The sequence below is a fragment of the Lonchura striata genome, chromosome 3 (genome assembly GCF_046129695.1).
Source record: "Lonchura striata isolate bLonStr1 chromosome 3, bLonStr1.mat, whole genome shotgun sequence".
NCBI lineage: Eukaryota > Metazoa > Chordata > Aves > Passeriformes > Estrildidae > Lonchura > Lonchura striata.
Window position 1 is genome coordinate 2,920,232 of NC_134605.1, and position 18,172 is coordinate 2,938,403.

Genomic DNA, 18,172 nt, shown 5'->3' on the forward strand with positions numbered 1-18,172 from the left:
GGCAACCTTCTGCAAAGTGTTCTGCAAAATAAATCAGTTCAGGTTTGGGAATGAAAACAAACTGAAGTAAGATTATCAAACACAGAAGCAAACTGAGTAAGCATTTAGGTCAATGTCCAAGTTTCCAGAATAGCACTTCACAGTATGGGATTATCACTACAGCCAAACTGAGTCAAGCCTTCAGTCTTGAATAGATTTAAGACTTGCTGGAGTTACCTCAGCACACACAGTTTAGCATTCTGAGCAGCTCTAGGCACACTTACCTGCTCACTGTGTCTTCTGTTCCTTGGCTGCTTATGTTAGCTTGAAAGGTACAGGACAGTGAGGCAAGGACACACAAAATAGATGTTTATCCTAAATTAGGTGCATAGCAACAGTGACCCGAAGCAGCACAGGGGAGAGGGCAGCACGTGGAAAGTCCAAACACCTGCAGCCCAAAGAGCACAGCACAGAGCTGCTGTGAAGGGCACACCTGTGCAGGGAGGGCTGGTGTCATCAGTACAAAGCTCAGACATTTTCTGAGACATGAACAGCCTTTTGTTCTCCACCTGTTAGGGGGTTAGTTTGTTTTTTAAAACCACTTTCCACAGGGATTTCAACCAAAGTAGGTTATCCACTCTGAATGTTGAGTGAAGAGACCCAGGTGTGCCATTAAACAACCTCAGCATGTCTTGAAACACTGAAATGAACCCTGGAAGTTTTCAGCAGACTGCACCCTGTGGAGTTTTTCAGTAAATCCTAATAATCAAGGAATGGACAAAATTATACGAACAAGTTTTCTTCAGAGCAAGGTGCAGAGCTGCTTTAAGGTGAACAGGAAAGGTACTGAGCACCCCAGCTAAGGTTCAAATATTTTATTTTGTATTCATACAGTATGAAGGGTCTTATAGTTCCCACAATATATGATGTAGCATGCAGAGGAAAAACTAAACATTCAACATAAATCATTTTTCCCCACACAAACTGAAAAAAAAAAACCTCATCCCTCCCCTTCCAGTCCCCCTAAGGAAATAACATTAGCACTAATTTCTATAATGCCAGCCAAGATATGCACAAGCAAGAAAAACTGAAAGCATTTGCTAAAATGTTTGTAACAAATACTTATGTACAAAAAATTCACAAAAGACTAATTCCCCCTTGAAGCAGAGCACATGGCAGTTGACACTGGAACAGATACAACCACTGGCTGGGATTATAAACCACGTACTGATCCAGAAGAAGAAAAAAGTTACATGTAGAGGAGATTTTTGTTTTGAACATCAACATTTACCAAAGTTTGGCAACATTATCTTTTTAATTATGCAAATTATGTAAACAAGAGGAACATTTCAAATCGATCTACATGCAAAACTTCATGTCATGCAAGGACACTAAGCACCTGGATTTCTCTCTCACAGACAGAGCCCATGATGTGCAGCACTCAGTTGAAGGAACAGCTATGGCAGACAGGTGCTCGATTAAAGAGGTTCAGACAACCTGCACTTCCCACTGCTCATTATAAAACAATTTTTTTTTTTAAATAGAAAAACTACTATACAGGAAAGATGCAATGTCCTAAAAAATCTAGCAAATGTTTTTCTTCCAGCCAATAGTACCACTGCAGAAAAGGGAAGGGATGATATAAAGTTGTAAAACATGGCTCGCTACTTTTATATCACACAAATAGATCAAGTTACCTTCCATTACAAATTATGATATGGACAAATCTAGAAAAGAAAAAAAATTCTCCAGGAAAACGACTGGAGAACTGCAAGAGGTATAAATTTAGATAGTGTGAAGTTTTCCTCCTCTATGGCATAGGTTAACAAGATTCCCCCCCTGTATGAATCATATATACATATATATATAAAATATTACCAGTTATTTAGCTACCTGTAGTATTTTTTAAATGCAAGGGGGAAAACTATCATGGGTGAAACAACAGAATTTAAGTGGCAAGAACATTTTATAATCTAAGTACTGTATAAAATAAGTAGATGGGAATCCTGCACAGTTATGTTGATCCTAATTTCATTGAGCTAAGCACAAGAGAAAATCATGAATGCACCTACCACCTTAAGCAGCTGTATCTAAACTGAACCCAGAACAGCAGAGTTGTCTTGGCTTCAGGACAGCTGTAACTGCTCCCAATTCCTGGGTGACGGAATCTAACAGCCATCAAAGCATTCTGCAGTCACTATATGCACACGAGGACTAGTTCTTGGCAGTAGCATTAAACTATATTCTCATATTAAGTAGAACTGTACTAAGTTATTTAGCAAAGAGACACAGTCCCTGGTAATGTATTAACAGGTATAAATAAACTTAGTCTCCCGTGTTAAAAAAAAAAAAAGTAATTAAGGTGATTTAATAAGAAGCAATGCTTTGTCAGCCATTCAATATATAGAAACATCTGAACAGTCACAGGAAAAGGAAAAGAGTTGACCTAAGACCCAGTTAAAACTTTACATTCTTCTACTATATATATAAAACTGTGTGAAATAAAAGTAAGGATGTATATCCATATATTGAACTGTTAATACTCTGCTTGGCACTTTGTACTCTAGTTTTGTTTCTGAGTCAAGTATATTAAATTAACGCCCACCTAGCTACTACATATAGAAAGCTACATATATATCTATATATAAATACACACACACATATATATATATATAGATAGATATTTCCTTGTTATAAAAGATGAAGAAAAATAAATTAAAAAGCCAACCCCTTCCCTTTCTCCGCCACACTGATATGCTCTTTCCATCTTTGCTGTCCTTCAAACTTTAAAGTGCTACACTGAGTTATTGAGAGAATAAAAGTTCAATAACACTTAGTTGGCTTCATGAGGCTCATGTTGGAAAATGTGGCTTCACAGAGAAAAATACTTCCATTTAAATACACAGAGAGCATTGCTGGACATCTGGAGCAGATCTTCAGAGATGGAGAAGAAAGCAAAAGTGTTGGGTGGTGCCCTACAGAGTCACACATCTACGACCATCTTTTTGTGGATATCTAGGCCTCCTACAACCTGGGAGAAAAATAAGGTTCAGAAAGATGAGAATTGAAAATTAGCAAGCTGCAAAGAACACATTCAATAGATGCACTGAAGTCAATCATAAAGGCAGTACTTCCCTGGCCTCTCCAAACTGATTTACATTTTACAAGTACTGTGAGAGACGAAATTAATTATGTACAAACCAAGGTAATTCAGTACAATTAGTACAATTCATAAGCTCAAGGGCCTGAAAACCAGTGCAAATAACACCATTCTGGCATTCCTCTCCATCTCATATTACGACCCTGTAGTATATTTTTGTATGTTAAATAAAACTACTACTACTACTACTAAAACACCCTGTAAAACTGTGAACCTTCCCAGGAAAAGGAAAAAGGGCCTTAGGAAAAGCAGCAGGATTTCTGACAGAACACACACCCAGGAAAGAATTACCAGTGTTCACAGGTGTGTGATCCACGCAGAGCAGAAGGAAAAGGAAAGGTGCCATGTCAGAGGAACATTTGACAATGCAGGAACAAAATTCAAAGGCCAAATGGTACATGCCAATGACAATAAATTAAAAAGCACTTTTGTAGATACATGGCACCAGATTCGGAGAGAGTAAAACACAAGAAAAAGAATAAGATGTTGTAGAACTGAGAAGTGTCTTGTTATGAGGTCAACAACAACTGAAGAAATTAGAAGTCAAGAAGAGGAAAATCCATCAGTAGCACAAAAAGAAGCCTGGGCAGAAGCCCAAAGACAAAAGAAGAGGCAACATCATGTTTGATACATGGCTGGAAGATGACAGACCAGTACAAGAAATAAACAAGTAATGCAGTAATGCAGTAATCCAGGCATTTGCAGGCTGTAGCTCTAACTTCTTTGCAGACAAAATGTTTTTTACATGATATCACAAAAATATCTAAACTTTAAAAAAAAAAAAAAAAAAATCCCAAAAATGCAAACAAAAGAACCTTTTCACTTCATTAGTTGGCAGCATGGCAGATCTCCACCACTCTCTCTCCCGCTCTTATTTTTAGAACTTACATATTTTTTGAATATGAACAAGTTATGCTTGAACTGAAGTCGTAAATTCAAAGATTAGGGAAAAGAACAAGGCCCAAACCATGCTATCAAGTGCATCTTCCTTAGTATACCATTTAAAATCAATATGTAAACACTCATTAATTGCAATTTACAAAGGATCAAGATTCAATGTCATTTAATTTTTTGAGGAAAGAATTTAAAACTTGCTGTCATCTAATTAAACAAATATATCACATGGGATGAAATCAATACCCATCAGTGTCAAATGCTACATTTAAGCATTCTGTTCAGTAAACCTCTAAGTTCATAAAAATTCACCTTTTAACTGTTTATTCTTTTCCCAGAGCAGCACTTGAGAGGTTTTTTTCCTCTCTCTGTAAATGACTCAATTTTTCTTTAGAAGTTACTTACAGCACAAAATTCTTCAAAGGATATTCTTCCATCACCATCCTTATCTGCATTAATTATGGTTTTATCTACAATTTGCTGTAACTGCGTGTCTTTGAGATTGTTCCCAACCATCATCTTCAGCACCTGGAAAAGCTCTCCATTTGAGATATAGCCATCTTTGTCCATATCATAAATGCGAAAAGCAACTGTAAAAAAAAATCAAAAATAAATAAATCAACCATTTGGTAACAACTGTAATTGGAAACCAATATATACTCACTTTAGAAAACACCTGAAATTGTTCTAGCACCAGCAGTAAAAGCATTTTGTGAACACCAAAAAAGAAAATCTTCCCCACTACAAGTAAAGCACCCAGCCAGCAAAAAAATTACAACCTTTAGGAAACAGATGACTCAAAATCCCATCTGGTTATTTTGCTGCAAACAACTTGGCATCAAGACTGAATTTATTTTTAAACATTTCAGTTCTTAGTTATTGGAAGCTACATCTGTAACTGAACCTGTCTCTTTTCTACTCCTAAAGCCTGGGTCTGGAGATGCAGTTCTGAAACATGAATTTAATGCTTTCCTACTGTAATAGCAAATAATTGAGTATTATTCTTAGGCCCTGTAAGTTCACAGAACTATACAGCAAGCTGGTTTTAAATGAATTTACTTTTTCCAAAAAACAGAAAGCAATTGAAATTCTTCAGAAAGCAATCAACCTCCTCCAACCTTCCCTGCAGAGAAGAGTGCTAACAAATCTTCAACACAAATAAAGGATAAAATGTGCAAAAAGCTTACAATCTACTTTCATTATTTCCCACTCTTTACAACAATTTGGATTTGCCAATTTCTTAATCTTAACTTAAAAAAGAGTATTTTTGAGGATCAGAAAATTTTTGTTAAGGAAGATCAAAATACTTACACCTCAACTTCTGTTCTTTATCTCCTTTGACACTGAACTGGGAGACTCCTTCTATAAATTCTAAACAACGCAAGGAAAACATGTATAAAAAAAGCACATTTTTCAATAAATAAAGAAGTCAACATTCAGAGAATTTTAGAAATTGTAAAAGCAATCTAATCTTTAAAATACTGCCTACCTTGTGACACCTAAATGTCTCTGTACTTTGATATTTAATGTTCTTCAGTAGGAGGAACCCCAAATCCAATGCAGCACTCACTAAACAGATTCACACCAGCATTTAAATAATTTTGTTGCTGGGCCTTCACAAGAACCCTAGAGAAAACTCTAAGATCTTTAAACTTATTCCAGTTGAGAGTCTAATTGTACAACTCCTCTCAATACTGTTTTCTCAATGTAAAGAATTACACTGAAACTGAAAACTGCTTTTGAAAAAATAAAATATTTTTCTATAAAAGAAAATTGATTTTGCCAACTTCCTGTTCTCTTCCAAGAGGAACAACTCTTGGTAACTGCATTAATCACAGCTCAATGTTACAGACAACGTGATCATCATTGCTCACAATTATTTTTCACAGGGGCATTTTGAATAGTTCCATGCAACACTTATTGCTTCTGATCAAAATTAAGCATTCTGGTTATACTGTAGCTATCCCTAAAGATATTTAATGGATTTTGCAAAGGTTACCAACTCTTGTATATTACTATCTTATTTAGAATGTCGGTCTGTCAGTATAAATAAGATTTAAGTACTTTCTCCAATTAAAAAAAAATGCAAGACTGATTAACCTTCTATAGTAATAAGAAATACTAGGCATTACCTTGAACAGAAGTTACAAACATTAACATTTCAGACACTGTTTTATGATGAACTAGTGAGGAAGATTATAACCTGTTGGCCCTTTTAATCATGAATATTTAAAATTAATCTAAAATTTTGAGAAATGTACTAAATCAAATCTTCTTGGTTGTTTGGATTTTTTTTTTCTTCAAATGCCAATCTAAGAGCTACCTAAAAATAACCCCACAAAAGAAGTATCAACAGAAAAATTTTCCTGTTTTCTAAATACTCCAAAGGAGAGGTTTCATTTGGATAAATACAACTTATGCAGAAACACACCACTTAGCCTACTACACTTTCTTCAGTCTCTCCTTAGCATCAAAATTAAGAGTCTAAATTGGTATACTTTAAGAGATATTTAATGAGTAGTCCTCAGTCAACCTGACCCTAAAAGCCTAAGCAATCTGGTCTTTGAAACATTTCACTCAGAAGTGCTCTAATGCAAAAAAACTGGTTTTACTAGTATTTAGTTCCACTGGGATTTAGCACCTTATTTTAGCATATATTCTTCACCTCCCCTCTCTCAGATGAAGAAAAACCTGAATTCTAAAGCTCTAGGAATTCTGAAGTACCACCACCTGTCACAGAACACTGTGCCTTACCTTTAAAATCCACTTCTCCATTGCCATCTGTGTCAAATATATCTATTACTCGCTGTACTAACGGGTTCTGTTGCAATTCAGGTAAAGACATGAACTCTTCCACGCTCAGAGAACCAGAGTTGTCCAAATCAAGCTTCTTAAATCTCTTTCCTAGTCTTTTTATCTCATCAGCATCAACTGAAATGAAAAACAACCCCATACTTATTCTCAGAAAGGCTTCATTAAACCCTTTGCAGTAAAACACAAGGCACAATTCATTGCTTTCCTACAAGACTTTCTCCTACTTTATTCTAACTATAAAACACCTATAAAGAGAACATGAAAATCTGAAGACAAACACAATTTTATTTTAAATAAGACTTACCTTTTTTCCTCCCTGCACCTGCCATAATACAGCTATTAGCCTTGTGACTCACTGAATACCACATGCTGACACAACATTTTGAAGGATTAAGGATGCTTAGCTTGCTAGCTCTTAGTCAGCTCTTACAAATACCAGATAGGAAGAATTTGAGGAAGAGACCAAATGTTCTCTGAAGGAGACGGCATTATGTTTACACTGGACTAACATAATATGTCAGAAAGACAGTTGTAATAAACTTATTAGCAAAACTAGTGCATCTTCAGCATACTGAATATGAGATCTGGGATATGAGTCAAGTTAAGCAGGTTAACAGTCCTAATGGTAAACAAGTTATCTCTCACCTACTCAAAACATCCCTCTGACTGACCCAAGATTATTTTTCCTCTCCATCTCAGATAGGAAACAGAGACACCTGTAGCCACAACTTGCATACGGCTTTTTTTTTTTGTCCCAGAAATTAAAGGTTCTGCAGCAGCACCTCTTCATCTAATCTGTTCAAATGTATAGAGAATCTCAATTAAAGCATATACCTAGTACCCTATTTTACACATCTGGTTATGCCAAAGATAGACTAAACCTGTGAATCCATAAAAGCAATCATATATTTTGCTGAAAAGATTGAAAAAGTTCCCCATAACAACCTGAAAATACCCTGTCAGCAGCTTCATTTACAAGATCCAAGTCTGTTCACATGCTGCTCACCCTTTTTAGCTATGAAGGAACAACTGAGGTTCTTAGGAAGCCTAGGAGGAACCCAGCACAGAGCAAACCACAGCAAACACACCTTGCAGAACCTAAGGCTGCAAACTTGCCCTACCAGCCTTCTCCTTAATATGAGCAGTTCCCTCAATATTTCTTAGCTCCACTTAGTAGTGTGTTTGCTCCAATAGTAACAGAAATTGTATCTTATCTTCTACAAGGCACATATATCTACCTGATCCATTTCACATCACATCAGCACCTTCTTAGACTTTTGTAAAAGTGCAGCATAAAATCAAACAGCTCTGAGTCTTTGCAATACATAAGGTCAGCCAACCTGCAGAGCTTGATGTTTTGAAATTGGAGCCAACTCAAAGACCCGATCCTCTACCAGCAGTAACCAACTTCCACTTCAGTTCCTTGATGCCCTTATCTAAAAACCAGTGAGACACAAATACAGATTCCTCAGGACTGTAGTAATTCAGAATGAAAGAGAGCCTGACAGAAGTCCAAAGGCACAAGATGATTTTCTGGCATTTTGCAGTCTCATTTAACACTTGCAACTGCAGAGGCAAAAGGCAAAAACCAGTCTGCAGTCTCAAAACAATCTTCTCTTTGCTGTGCCAGAAAATGATGGACCTGATTCTGCCTCTAGGGCTACAAAAGTGAGACTAAACATAATTCACTTTCCTTGGTTTCTATTAAGCAGTGTGTATTTCACATGATTGACCTCTGGACTGCACTGAACTATTCCTTTTACCTCAGTTTGTGCAGAAGCCTTGACCATAACTGGAGGTGTGCCCTGCACAGTACAACAGCATAGCAGCGGCAGCAGCACACTGCACAGCTAGCCAGGAACCCCTCCAGAGGACACAGAAGACAGCACCATATAGTAACCTGGATGTAGAACATCATCATGGGACTAGAAGAACACAGTATTAAAGAGAAATGGCAAAGCAGAGCTCCACAGGCAATTTGATGAGTTCCATCAGCACAAAATGCTGCTTCTCACCAAAAACCAAGACACTGAAAGGTATTTGCCAACTTTGCTTGTGTACACAGAAACTCTTTTGCTTCTACTCATTCTCACTCCTACTACTGGACAATTACTGGGCCCAGCCCATTTCAATGAACACAGCATCTTGGCAAGCTTCAAATGTGGGAACTTCATTTTTAGTGCAAGCTCTACTTGCAACTCCCATAGAAAAGAGTTCATAGCCTCAAAAAAGCCCCAGAGCATAAGCATTTGAAAAAGCACAAAAATATTAAGGGTGACTTATCACACTACCTATGTAAGCACATTTCCCCCGGTAAAACAAGTACATGAATAGACATAATTTATAACCATATCACTTCACTTTAAAACAACTAAGCAGCAAACTGAAAATATTGTCTATGGTGTATATAATGCACTGTCAGCTTCTTACCACATCAGTGGAATCTCACTTCCAGTATAAATAGAAAGACTAATCTTTCCATTTTGGTCAATTTTAAAGCCTCCCAGACAACCTGAAATACTTCATAGTTCTGCAACTTCGCAAAATCACAATGAAGAAAAATGGTAAAGAAGCATGAACGCAGCTGGTTCTCTTCTCCCTTGCCACAAAAACTAATGAGTTAATGAACTGCAAGTTCTATAACATTTCTAAGTAACATCTAAGAAACTCCTAAGTACCAAAACACAGCAATGACATTTTCACAAATCAGGACAGAAACAGGGAGCTGCCTGAAGCAGGACTACAGACCTCTGATAGTTAGATAACAGCATTTTCTCACAACCCAGAGGTTACATTAAGGAAAGTCTTATTTCATTACTTCATTTCCATTTCCTGGTTTGGGAGCTCAAGCCCATGCCATTTTTCCTCACTAATAAAAGAGCAAAGACTGATAGTGACATCCAGAGTTCTGTCAAAGCAGAGTTAATTAATACACACACAAGTCACTCACACACAGCTACATAACTTAAACTGGCACAAACTGGCAATAAAGACAGACAAGACCACCTCTGCCATTGCAGAGGCATGCTAAGAAAACAAACCCTTGTCAGAAAGATATTTTATCTCCAGTTAATACATCTCCAGCAGGAAGTACCAATATGAACTATAAGAAGAATGTTGTTTTCTTGCAGCATTCAGCAACTGATCCACTGGACACAGTATTAACGAGCAATGCTGCCCTGCCATCATCTGCTGGGCACAAGAACCACTGCTGGGTTAACCAGCCTCACAGCTGCAGTTAACGAGGTCCTTAAATTCCAAAACTAACAAGAGGAAGAGAAGAATTTTTTATTTTGTTTTGTTTTAGAAATGGTAGACAAGGAGGTCAAGATTATGGATGATAAAGCTAAGAATCAGACCACAGGAAGAGGAGGAGGTTGCAAAGGGATGTAAGAGTATTTCTCAGTAATGTTCATGTTTTGCTGAACTGTAACAAAGCAACAGCTGCCACAATTATGAACTTAAGGATATTTGAAAAATGTTATTCTTTCTTCACATATACACATGCCCATTAATTCAATGCACAGTCCAGGTACAAATATCTGGCAGCAGTTTCTATTAGAAATGGGATTAAAATTTCTCATTCCAAACCTTGAAACATTCAAGCAAAGGGTTTGGCTGCATGGAGATCTGAGAGAGGTTCTTTTCTTAACAGGAGTCAAAACAAGTAAAAAAGCAGTACTGAAAAAAAAATAGCATCTCTGCCAAAAGCTGACCAAATAGCAAATTCTTCCTATGTTTTGTTTCTGGCATTGATACAGCATGAATGACAGTACTTGGAGGAGGAAATAATGAAAAAGCAAAGTAAATGCAAGACTAAGAAAATTTTCTTCAGTAGTTCATCAGGATATAAATCTCTGTTCCTAATGAACATATCTGGATAAACATGAGATCACTGTGATCATAACTGACTGTATGAGAATCTAATATCAGAATTTCATTATTTTTCCTTAAATATATTGCAGGCACCTCACTTATCATTAAACCCTTTCCACAAGTTGAATTTTAAAAACCTTATACACTTGAAAAAAATTTGTATTTCAGGAACATCTCTGTCTTCATAGAATAGCTTTAAGAAATAAGAATACAAATATAAAATAAGGGATGAATACATCACAGTATAATATGCCTTAGATGGGCATACCTTCTGTCTATACTTTCTTCAGTTCACAGTCTTCATTTCTGGTCACTCTCCCTGCCTATGCTGAATTTACCTAAAATCTATGCAAGTCTTCTGGAGCTTAATGTTTGTTTCTTCATTCTCCTTTGGATTTTTTAAGGGAAAGCAGCATACATTTATGTGTAACAGCAGATTTTAATAATATCTTCTTATTCATTTTTTGTTGACATTATCTCCCAGAATGAACATATACAACAGTTCCCATCTAAGATGGATGCTTCCCTTTTTTACAATGCCTGTATTTTCCTTGTCCTTATCAACACACTTGCTTAAAATTGCACATAGCTCTCATTGAAGAACAGAGCACTGAAATGAATTCTCAGTGTCTGAATAAAAAATACGACTTTGTGCCCACACAAACTCTCTTTCCTAAGTTCTGCTGGAAAAGTAAGGCACAGGATAGTTCAGCTCAAGGGAAAGCTGAGCTGAAAGGACTGATGGTGGCAGTAGCAGACAGAATTTAAGACCAGCTCAGGAGACCAGGCCAGATAAAAACACTGGGAACTCCTAGGAAGTCCAAGTTCACAGTAGTGTGAAAAAGGTGATACCACCACTGAGGAGAATCAGGACTGAGCTGTTTACACTGTTTGAGGCAGAGTTTGCCTGTGACTCATCACCACACTCCCAGCAACCCTGAGCATTCAGATCCAAATCAGCCTTTTTTTGTGCTGTGCTCCCCAGCTGACAGGGGCTCTGTGCTTCCCAGCTTGTCAGCAGAACCAGGCAGCCCGAGCTCAGAAACTTACTAACTGGCTGGAAATAATAACTTCCTTTCAAATGCTTTATTGGCAGCCCTGTACAAACATCAAATTCTGCACTGTTTTAAAACACTTAAGAGTTATTTATGTTTATTTCATAATCCGTTTTGGATTTTGTTTCTTTTACAATGAACATAAGGCAGGTGTTAAGTAGTTCTGGTACTAAGGATTTTTTTGTTAAAAGAACTATCAGTACTTTCAAAACTCCTATCCAAGTATTAAAATTCCTAGGGCCAACACCTGCTTCTTCTCTTGAATTCATTTGCATACATCTAAAAATATGATGAATCAGGTTAAAATGCTTCCAAGAAACGACATGCAAATGCTTTGCCTCACTCCCATTTTAGTGCAGGAGTCTCATCTCCCAGTTGCTCACTTTCTAATATGCTGATCCTCACTTCTGCCCCTCAACATAGCAGTAGAGAATGATCTATTAGATTTTAAAACAATTCTGTTTCAAATTGCTATGCATGTAACCAATGCTCAGATAAGACTGGAAAAACTATTCAAGTGGCAACCCAAAAACCTTTATTAGAAGCCAATTTCAGTGTGCTCTATGTTGAAAACAGTAATTTCAGAAAAAAAAATTATTATATTTTTCACAGTTAGCAACATAAAGGTACATAGCTAGCTTTTTATTAATCTGAGAGTCAAAAGTAAAGAAAGCCCTAAAAGATTTCTGAAATCCACTACATTCAGTGATGCTTTAACAGGATAATTGCATATGCATTAGGAAGCATGGTACATCACTGCTGCAGAGCACACAGTATACACACAGGCATCTGAAAAGGGTACAGACCTTGGAAAAGCTGTACATCCCTCAGCAATTAGGTGCTGAGCACTTCTGAGATCTAAATCTTTATCCTCTATTTAAAAGGTTGGCTTTTCAGATACTCTTAGAATACTGTCTCAAAGGTTTAACTAACAAAAGCCAGACCAGAGCGTGGTCACAGAGAGCCCCATTTCCCCTAACTTTTCAAACATGAAATCATTATAGACAAGAATATTGCAAAGCTATTAGGAGCAATTTTGCAAATCACTCATTTTCTGAAATGAATTTTAAATGTTTCCAGACTAATTTTCCCCCAGTAGAGTGTATTGCAGAGATCTCAAAATAAAAACAGGCCTTCAGCAAAACTCACACCTCTACCTACAGCCTCATCTGATTCACGAATATAACGTTTCAGAGTAGCAACCACGTCAGCCATTTCAGTTTTGGAGATCAGATTTCAAAAAGATGATACCCTTGAGAACACATTCAACCACTCATCTTGTATATGCTTACACACAGCTGGCCTAATCCTTTTCATGACTTCAGATGTGTCAATTACAATTTCCTAAGTTAGGGAAGAGATACTAGTCTTCTTATCCTAAAATCCAAACACTCCACAAAAGTGTGTTTATATTAAAAATACTGTACTATAAACTATTCTTTACTCTATTACAAAATAGTCTTCTCTACATCTTGTTGCTATGATAAAATTTCCTTATGGACAATTTGACAGGTTTTCAGTAATTTCTGGCAGAGCACAGCTTAGAAACAAAACCAAACCAACTTTAAGGAATCCAACAACACTAATTCACCCACTGAGAAGAGCTAATGCTCTAAACGAAAGGTTAAAAGAATATGCTTGACTATCTAATGGTGTGCATCCTCTGTGGCATCCTGAATTTGCTTCATTTAACTGCCTACTTTAACACAAAATAAACCCAAAATCCGTATCAGATGATCTTCAAAGACATTGTCTGGCCTTGCCTTGAAAACTTTGGATTGACAGCTGACAATTTCTGGGAAGCAGCAGGAACATTTAACATTTTTGAAGAACAATGTGAACATCTACTTGGCAAGCTCACTTCCAGACAGGAGCTGTGCACACCCGTGCCCAAAAGCCCTGGCTTTCAGAACACTGAGGCACGATCATTGCAGTGGCTGGGCCCATCCAAGCAAGGAGACAGTGGTAACTCCATTTTCCCAGTGTGTTGAGTTTTGCTGCCCAGGGATACAGCCAACCTTCTGCTGGGAGAAAGGCCATCAGAGCACAGCAACCTTTAATCGTGCAAAACTTCGCATTTAAACAACAACAGCCTCAGCATACCATTTAACCACAGAATATTCTGCAAAAATCCTCACCTTCTCTGCAATAAAAACGGGCAAAGAAGCTCAATAAGAAACCTTTAGACTGCCCACTGCTACCAATGAACAAAGCTGGTCCTAAAATGAGAAGTGAAGGATGGCAACATACTGCTTACAACTCTGACATTGACACGACTAACAAGAAAAATAATTCTTTAGAAACCAGTTTGTCCACAACAAAACACTGACCAATGGGCAGTAATGGAAGATTGAGATATATATATGATTCAGGAAAACACTACTGAAGTCTTCATCAAGTAGAAAACTCCAACCATGTATTTGCATTTAACAAAATATATTGAGAGCATTACACAGCTATGCACTGTTGTGGATGATATTCCCCAGTGTTTTCAAACTTATGACACAAATTAGAACCCATGTAGATGTTCCTATTAGGCACAGAAGACTTGCCAATTACCAGCTAAAGTCTCATTTCCCTGAAAAAATGTATTTAGACAAAGATTTCTCCATGACCATTTATTTTCTATTACAGTTTGAGCTACAAGAGCAACAGGCTAGCACAAGCACATGACAAGCACTGTGAAAGTAATCTAGAAAACAGTCCCCCTCTCTTGAAGGGTTACCCTGTTTAAAAACAAGATCCAATTCACCTAAGATAAGGAATTTTATCAAGTGGTTCAGAAGACACATACATAGGTCTATACACACTTTAGGGCTGAAGATAATCATTGAATAGAAAAAGCAACTAAGAATAGGTACACTTAGCACAGCACCACAAGAACATTTCACAAGTCAACCCTTTCTTTGTACAACCCCAATCCAGAGAACAGTCCCCCTCTCTTGAAGGGTTACCCTGTTTAAAAACAAGATCCAAATCACCTAAGATAAGGAATTTTATCAAGTGGTTCAGAAGACACATACACAGGTCTACACAAACTTTAGGGCTGAAGAAAATAATTGAATAGAAAAAGCAACTAAGAATAGGTACACTTAGCACAGCACCACAACAACATTTCACAAGTCAACCCTTTCTTTGTACAACCCCAATCCAGAAAACAGTCCCCCTCTCTTGAAGGGTTACCCTGTTTAAAAACAAGATCCAAATCACCTAAGATAAGGAATTTTATCAAGTGGTTCAGAAGACACATACACAGGTCTACACAAACTTTAGGGCTGAAGAAAATAATTGAATAGAAAAAGCAACTAAGAATAGGTACACTTAGTACAACACCACTAAGACATTTCACAAGACAACCCTTTCTTTGGTCAGCTTTAAGTGAAAAATACATTTTTATAGAGTAGCCTAACCCCATGAGATGGAGCAAAGAATTTTATTCTCACATGGCCAAAAGCAAGTAACAGCAAGTGGGTTCTCACCTAACTGCTTGGCTGCAAACATACACAGGGGAAAAAAGAACTCATTTAGTCTCAACCTCTCCCTTCCTCTGAGGGCACAAAGCCAGTTTAAGCTTCACTTAACTAATGTACTTAACAAATATACTTCACAGCACAGACTGCACCATGACTGCTCCACACCCCTGAGGAACTGGCACCAGCACTGATGGAAAAGCCCCAGACATCAACACTATCATAAGTTTTTTTAATATTCTAATGAAGAATCAAAGAAAACCCTCAAGTCTTTAAGTGATTTTTACTTTAAAGATGGACTGATTTTTGATTTTACAATCAAACAGCAAAAGCTGTATTATTTCCAAAGGTAATTTTTAACCGTTTAATTTTATTCTTTTAGTTAGTATGTAAACTGCATAACATATATGGAAACTATACATATCAACCCCCAAAGAATATTGACTTCTGTAACAATACAGTGTAGCAATTAAAAAAAACTTACAGTGCGAGCACATTTCCAAAGGGTAGCTTGCCTCATTTCCCTGAAACACAACAAGAAAAAAAAGAACAAAGTTGCAATTACTCCCAATTAGCTTTGAGCAGCTATTTACATTTCAGCACTGTAAAAACCTCAGGCAATACAAGTTACATTGTTATTTAAAATATATATTTCAGACCCAACAATCACAGACAGTGTTTTATTTGGATAGATCTATGTTACCAAAACATACAAAGAAATACAAAACCATTAAGAGGTCTCCTTAAATGAGAATTCCCATGAAAATGTCAGTTCACATAATTATGACAAGAACTTCAATCCGTATTCTAAACTCAGAAAAACAAACTCACTACTTATATATTGAGCAAATGCTACTTTTCAAGTTGAAAATATTTAATTTCAAAACTTCAAAAAACCTGCTTTACCATTTTATTTCATAAGCAGAAACAGACATGTCCTTATAAATTTCGATGACAAATCTTACTCAATTTGCATAAGAAAATTGTTTTCTTCTCTGAACCACCAAAAAAAAAAAAATTCACACAGCAAGAATTATGCAAAAGAAGAATTTTACAGGACCAGAAACTCAGACATAACAGCTTTACATTTAAATATTTTTGTATTGTACTATGTTAATATGCTCTTGCTTTGTTACTGAATGGGAAGTCAAACTAAGACTTTAAATCCTTGCTACACAACAACACAGCAATAGCACAAAAAACTTAAAACTTTGAGGGTATCAACACTTTAAATTTGCACTCATGGAAATCAGCATGAACTACTGCAATATGAACGCCAAAAAACCACTTAAACTTGGTATTTTCCCCCAGATGCCTCACTTTGAGCCAGAGATCACAATACACACATGCTTAATGACTTTTCTGAATCCATTAGCAAAGGAGCAGCCAGATAACTGAAGAGATTCATACCCACTTTCAAAACAAATATTTTTAAGGGAGTGTGTTACAAAAGAAAACAAAACATATTTCATATTAGTCTAAAATACTCTATTCAGCAGCAATTCTCTTATGTTGTGGAGCAAAAGGGATTCCACAGCTGAGCACTTGCAAAGAAAGGCTCATCAAAATTATACAAAATCAAACAGAAATAGAGATTACTTGACAGAAGGGAAAAAAAAAAAAAAAAAAAAAAAGGAAGAACTACATATAGCCTAGAAGCTAAAATGTGACTCCATTTTCTAATTAGAGCAGAAAGGGGCAGAACAAACACCTCATGAATCTAAACACGTCCAAGAGGAGATGTGTTGTTGTTGAGGGGAGTTGTTTGCATTTTTTAATTTCAGGAACGCTTTCACTTTGCTTATCATCCCCCACAACCCACAGGCTCTCTTGGTTCTTTAAAAAAAGGTTCATGCATTTGCTTTCTAAGTAGGGCAGCAAAAAGTACAGCCTTAATGTCTTCTCCAATGTCTACTTAGAGCACGACAAAGCAGCAGAACAGAAATGTAGGTGAGCACCATCAGGCCACTAAAACCTCAAAAGCACATCAGGGATGTTCTTCCAAACTAACTGCACTGTGGCACAGCATCCAGGAGAGCAGTGCCACATGGAAAATACCACGTGGAACCCAACCAAAGTCTCAGGATAAACAGCAAAGACCACAACAGGTAGCAAAAGGCTAGTGTATGCATATGAATATTAAAGGGTAGGGAGTCAAAAATGGGAGAAAGCAGAATTTTGAAACAAGAAGAAACAGGAACCAGGGGATCCAGCTAGGCTGCTCAAGACACGAGGTCATGAAGAGGCAAGAAAAACACCAGACTGGAAGGCTGCAAATTAAAGGAGAAAGTTGAATTAAAACCAGTGCATTTATGCACATGCACACAAATATACAATCTTAACTACTACTGTTCTGGGCATTTACATCCTTGTTCAGGTCTTGGGAGAAAATTAATTTCTGGTACAGGCTACCAAAATCAATCTGCCTAAAAACACATAAAATGCTTCTGAAAACTGACAAAACAAAAAAATGGGAGTAACTGTTTTCAGTTCATTAATTGAGTAAGTGTAATGTTTATAAGGAGCCTTACTATGCATTTAGATGTACATGCTAAGTCATAAGTAAGTTATCTAAATGGAGTAGCCAAAAAAAATATTTGGAGATCAGGCAAAAAGGTGAATAAACTTTAGCTTTCCTTTGTAACAGTTATTGCTAAAAAAATTTTTTTCGGAATACTTACCTATCCAGGACTGGATCTTGGATATCTAAAAGGGTAGAAAAACATAGTAAATGACAATGTAAAAAGTACAAGATTATTCAACATTTTCTACAGAGTATTTAAATAAAGCATTTTAAAAAGTAGTTACCTGCTATTGATGCATTGAATATTCATCTTCCAAAATTCCAGGATCCAAAATTCTTGTAAGATTTAAAAGGATGTTGGTGGGAAAGGGATTTTTTGGTACAAATAAACCTTTGAATT

The 18,172-nt window shown here is 36.8% G+C and overlaps 1 protein-coding gene across 1 annotated transcript in view; it reads right to left on the bottom strand.

Moving 5' to 3' along the window:
- Window positions 1–839: 839 nt before the first annotated feature.
- The window catches only part of PPP3R1 (protein phosphatase 3 regulatory subunit B, alpha), a 37,881-nt gene continuing 20,548 nt past the window's right edge, over window positions 840–18,172 (bottom strand). The window contains exons 2-6 of the mRNA XM_021555863.3: window positions 15,733–15,772; window positions 6,788–6,964; window positions 5,345–5,404; window positions 4,439–4,623; window positions 840–3,010 (exon numbers count right to left, since the gene is read on the bottom strand). Coding sequence (XP_021411538.1) covers window positions 2,963–3,010; window positions 4,439–4,623; window positions 5,345–5,404; window positions 6,788–6,964; window positions 15,733–15,772 — 510 coding nt within the window. The 3' untranslated portion in view covers window positions 840–2,962. The remainder of the gene's footprint in view (window positions 3,011–4,438; window positions 4,624–5,344; window positions 5,405–6,787; window positions 6,965–15,732; window positions 15,773–18,172) is intronic.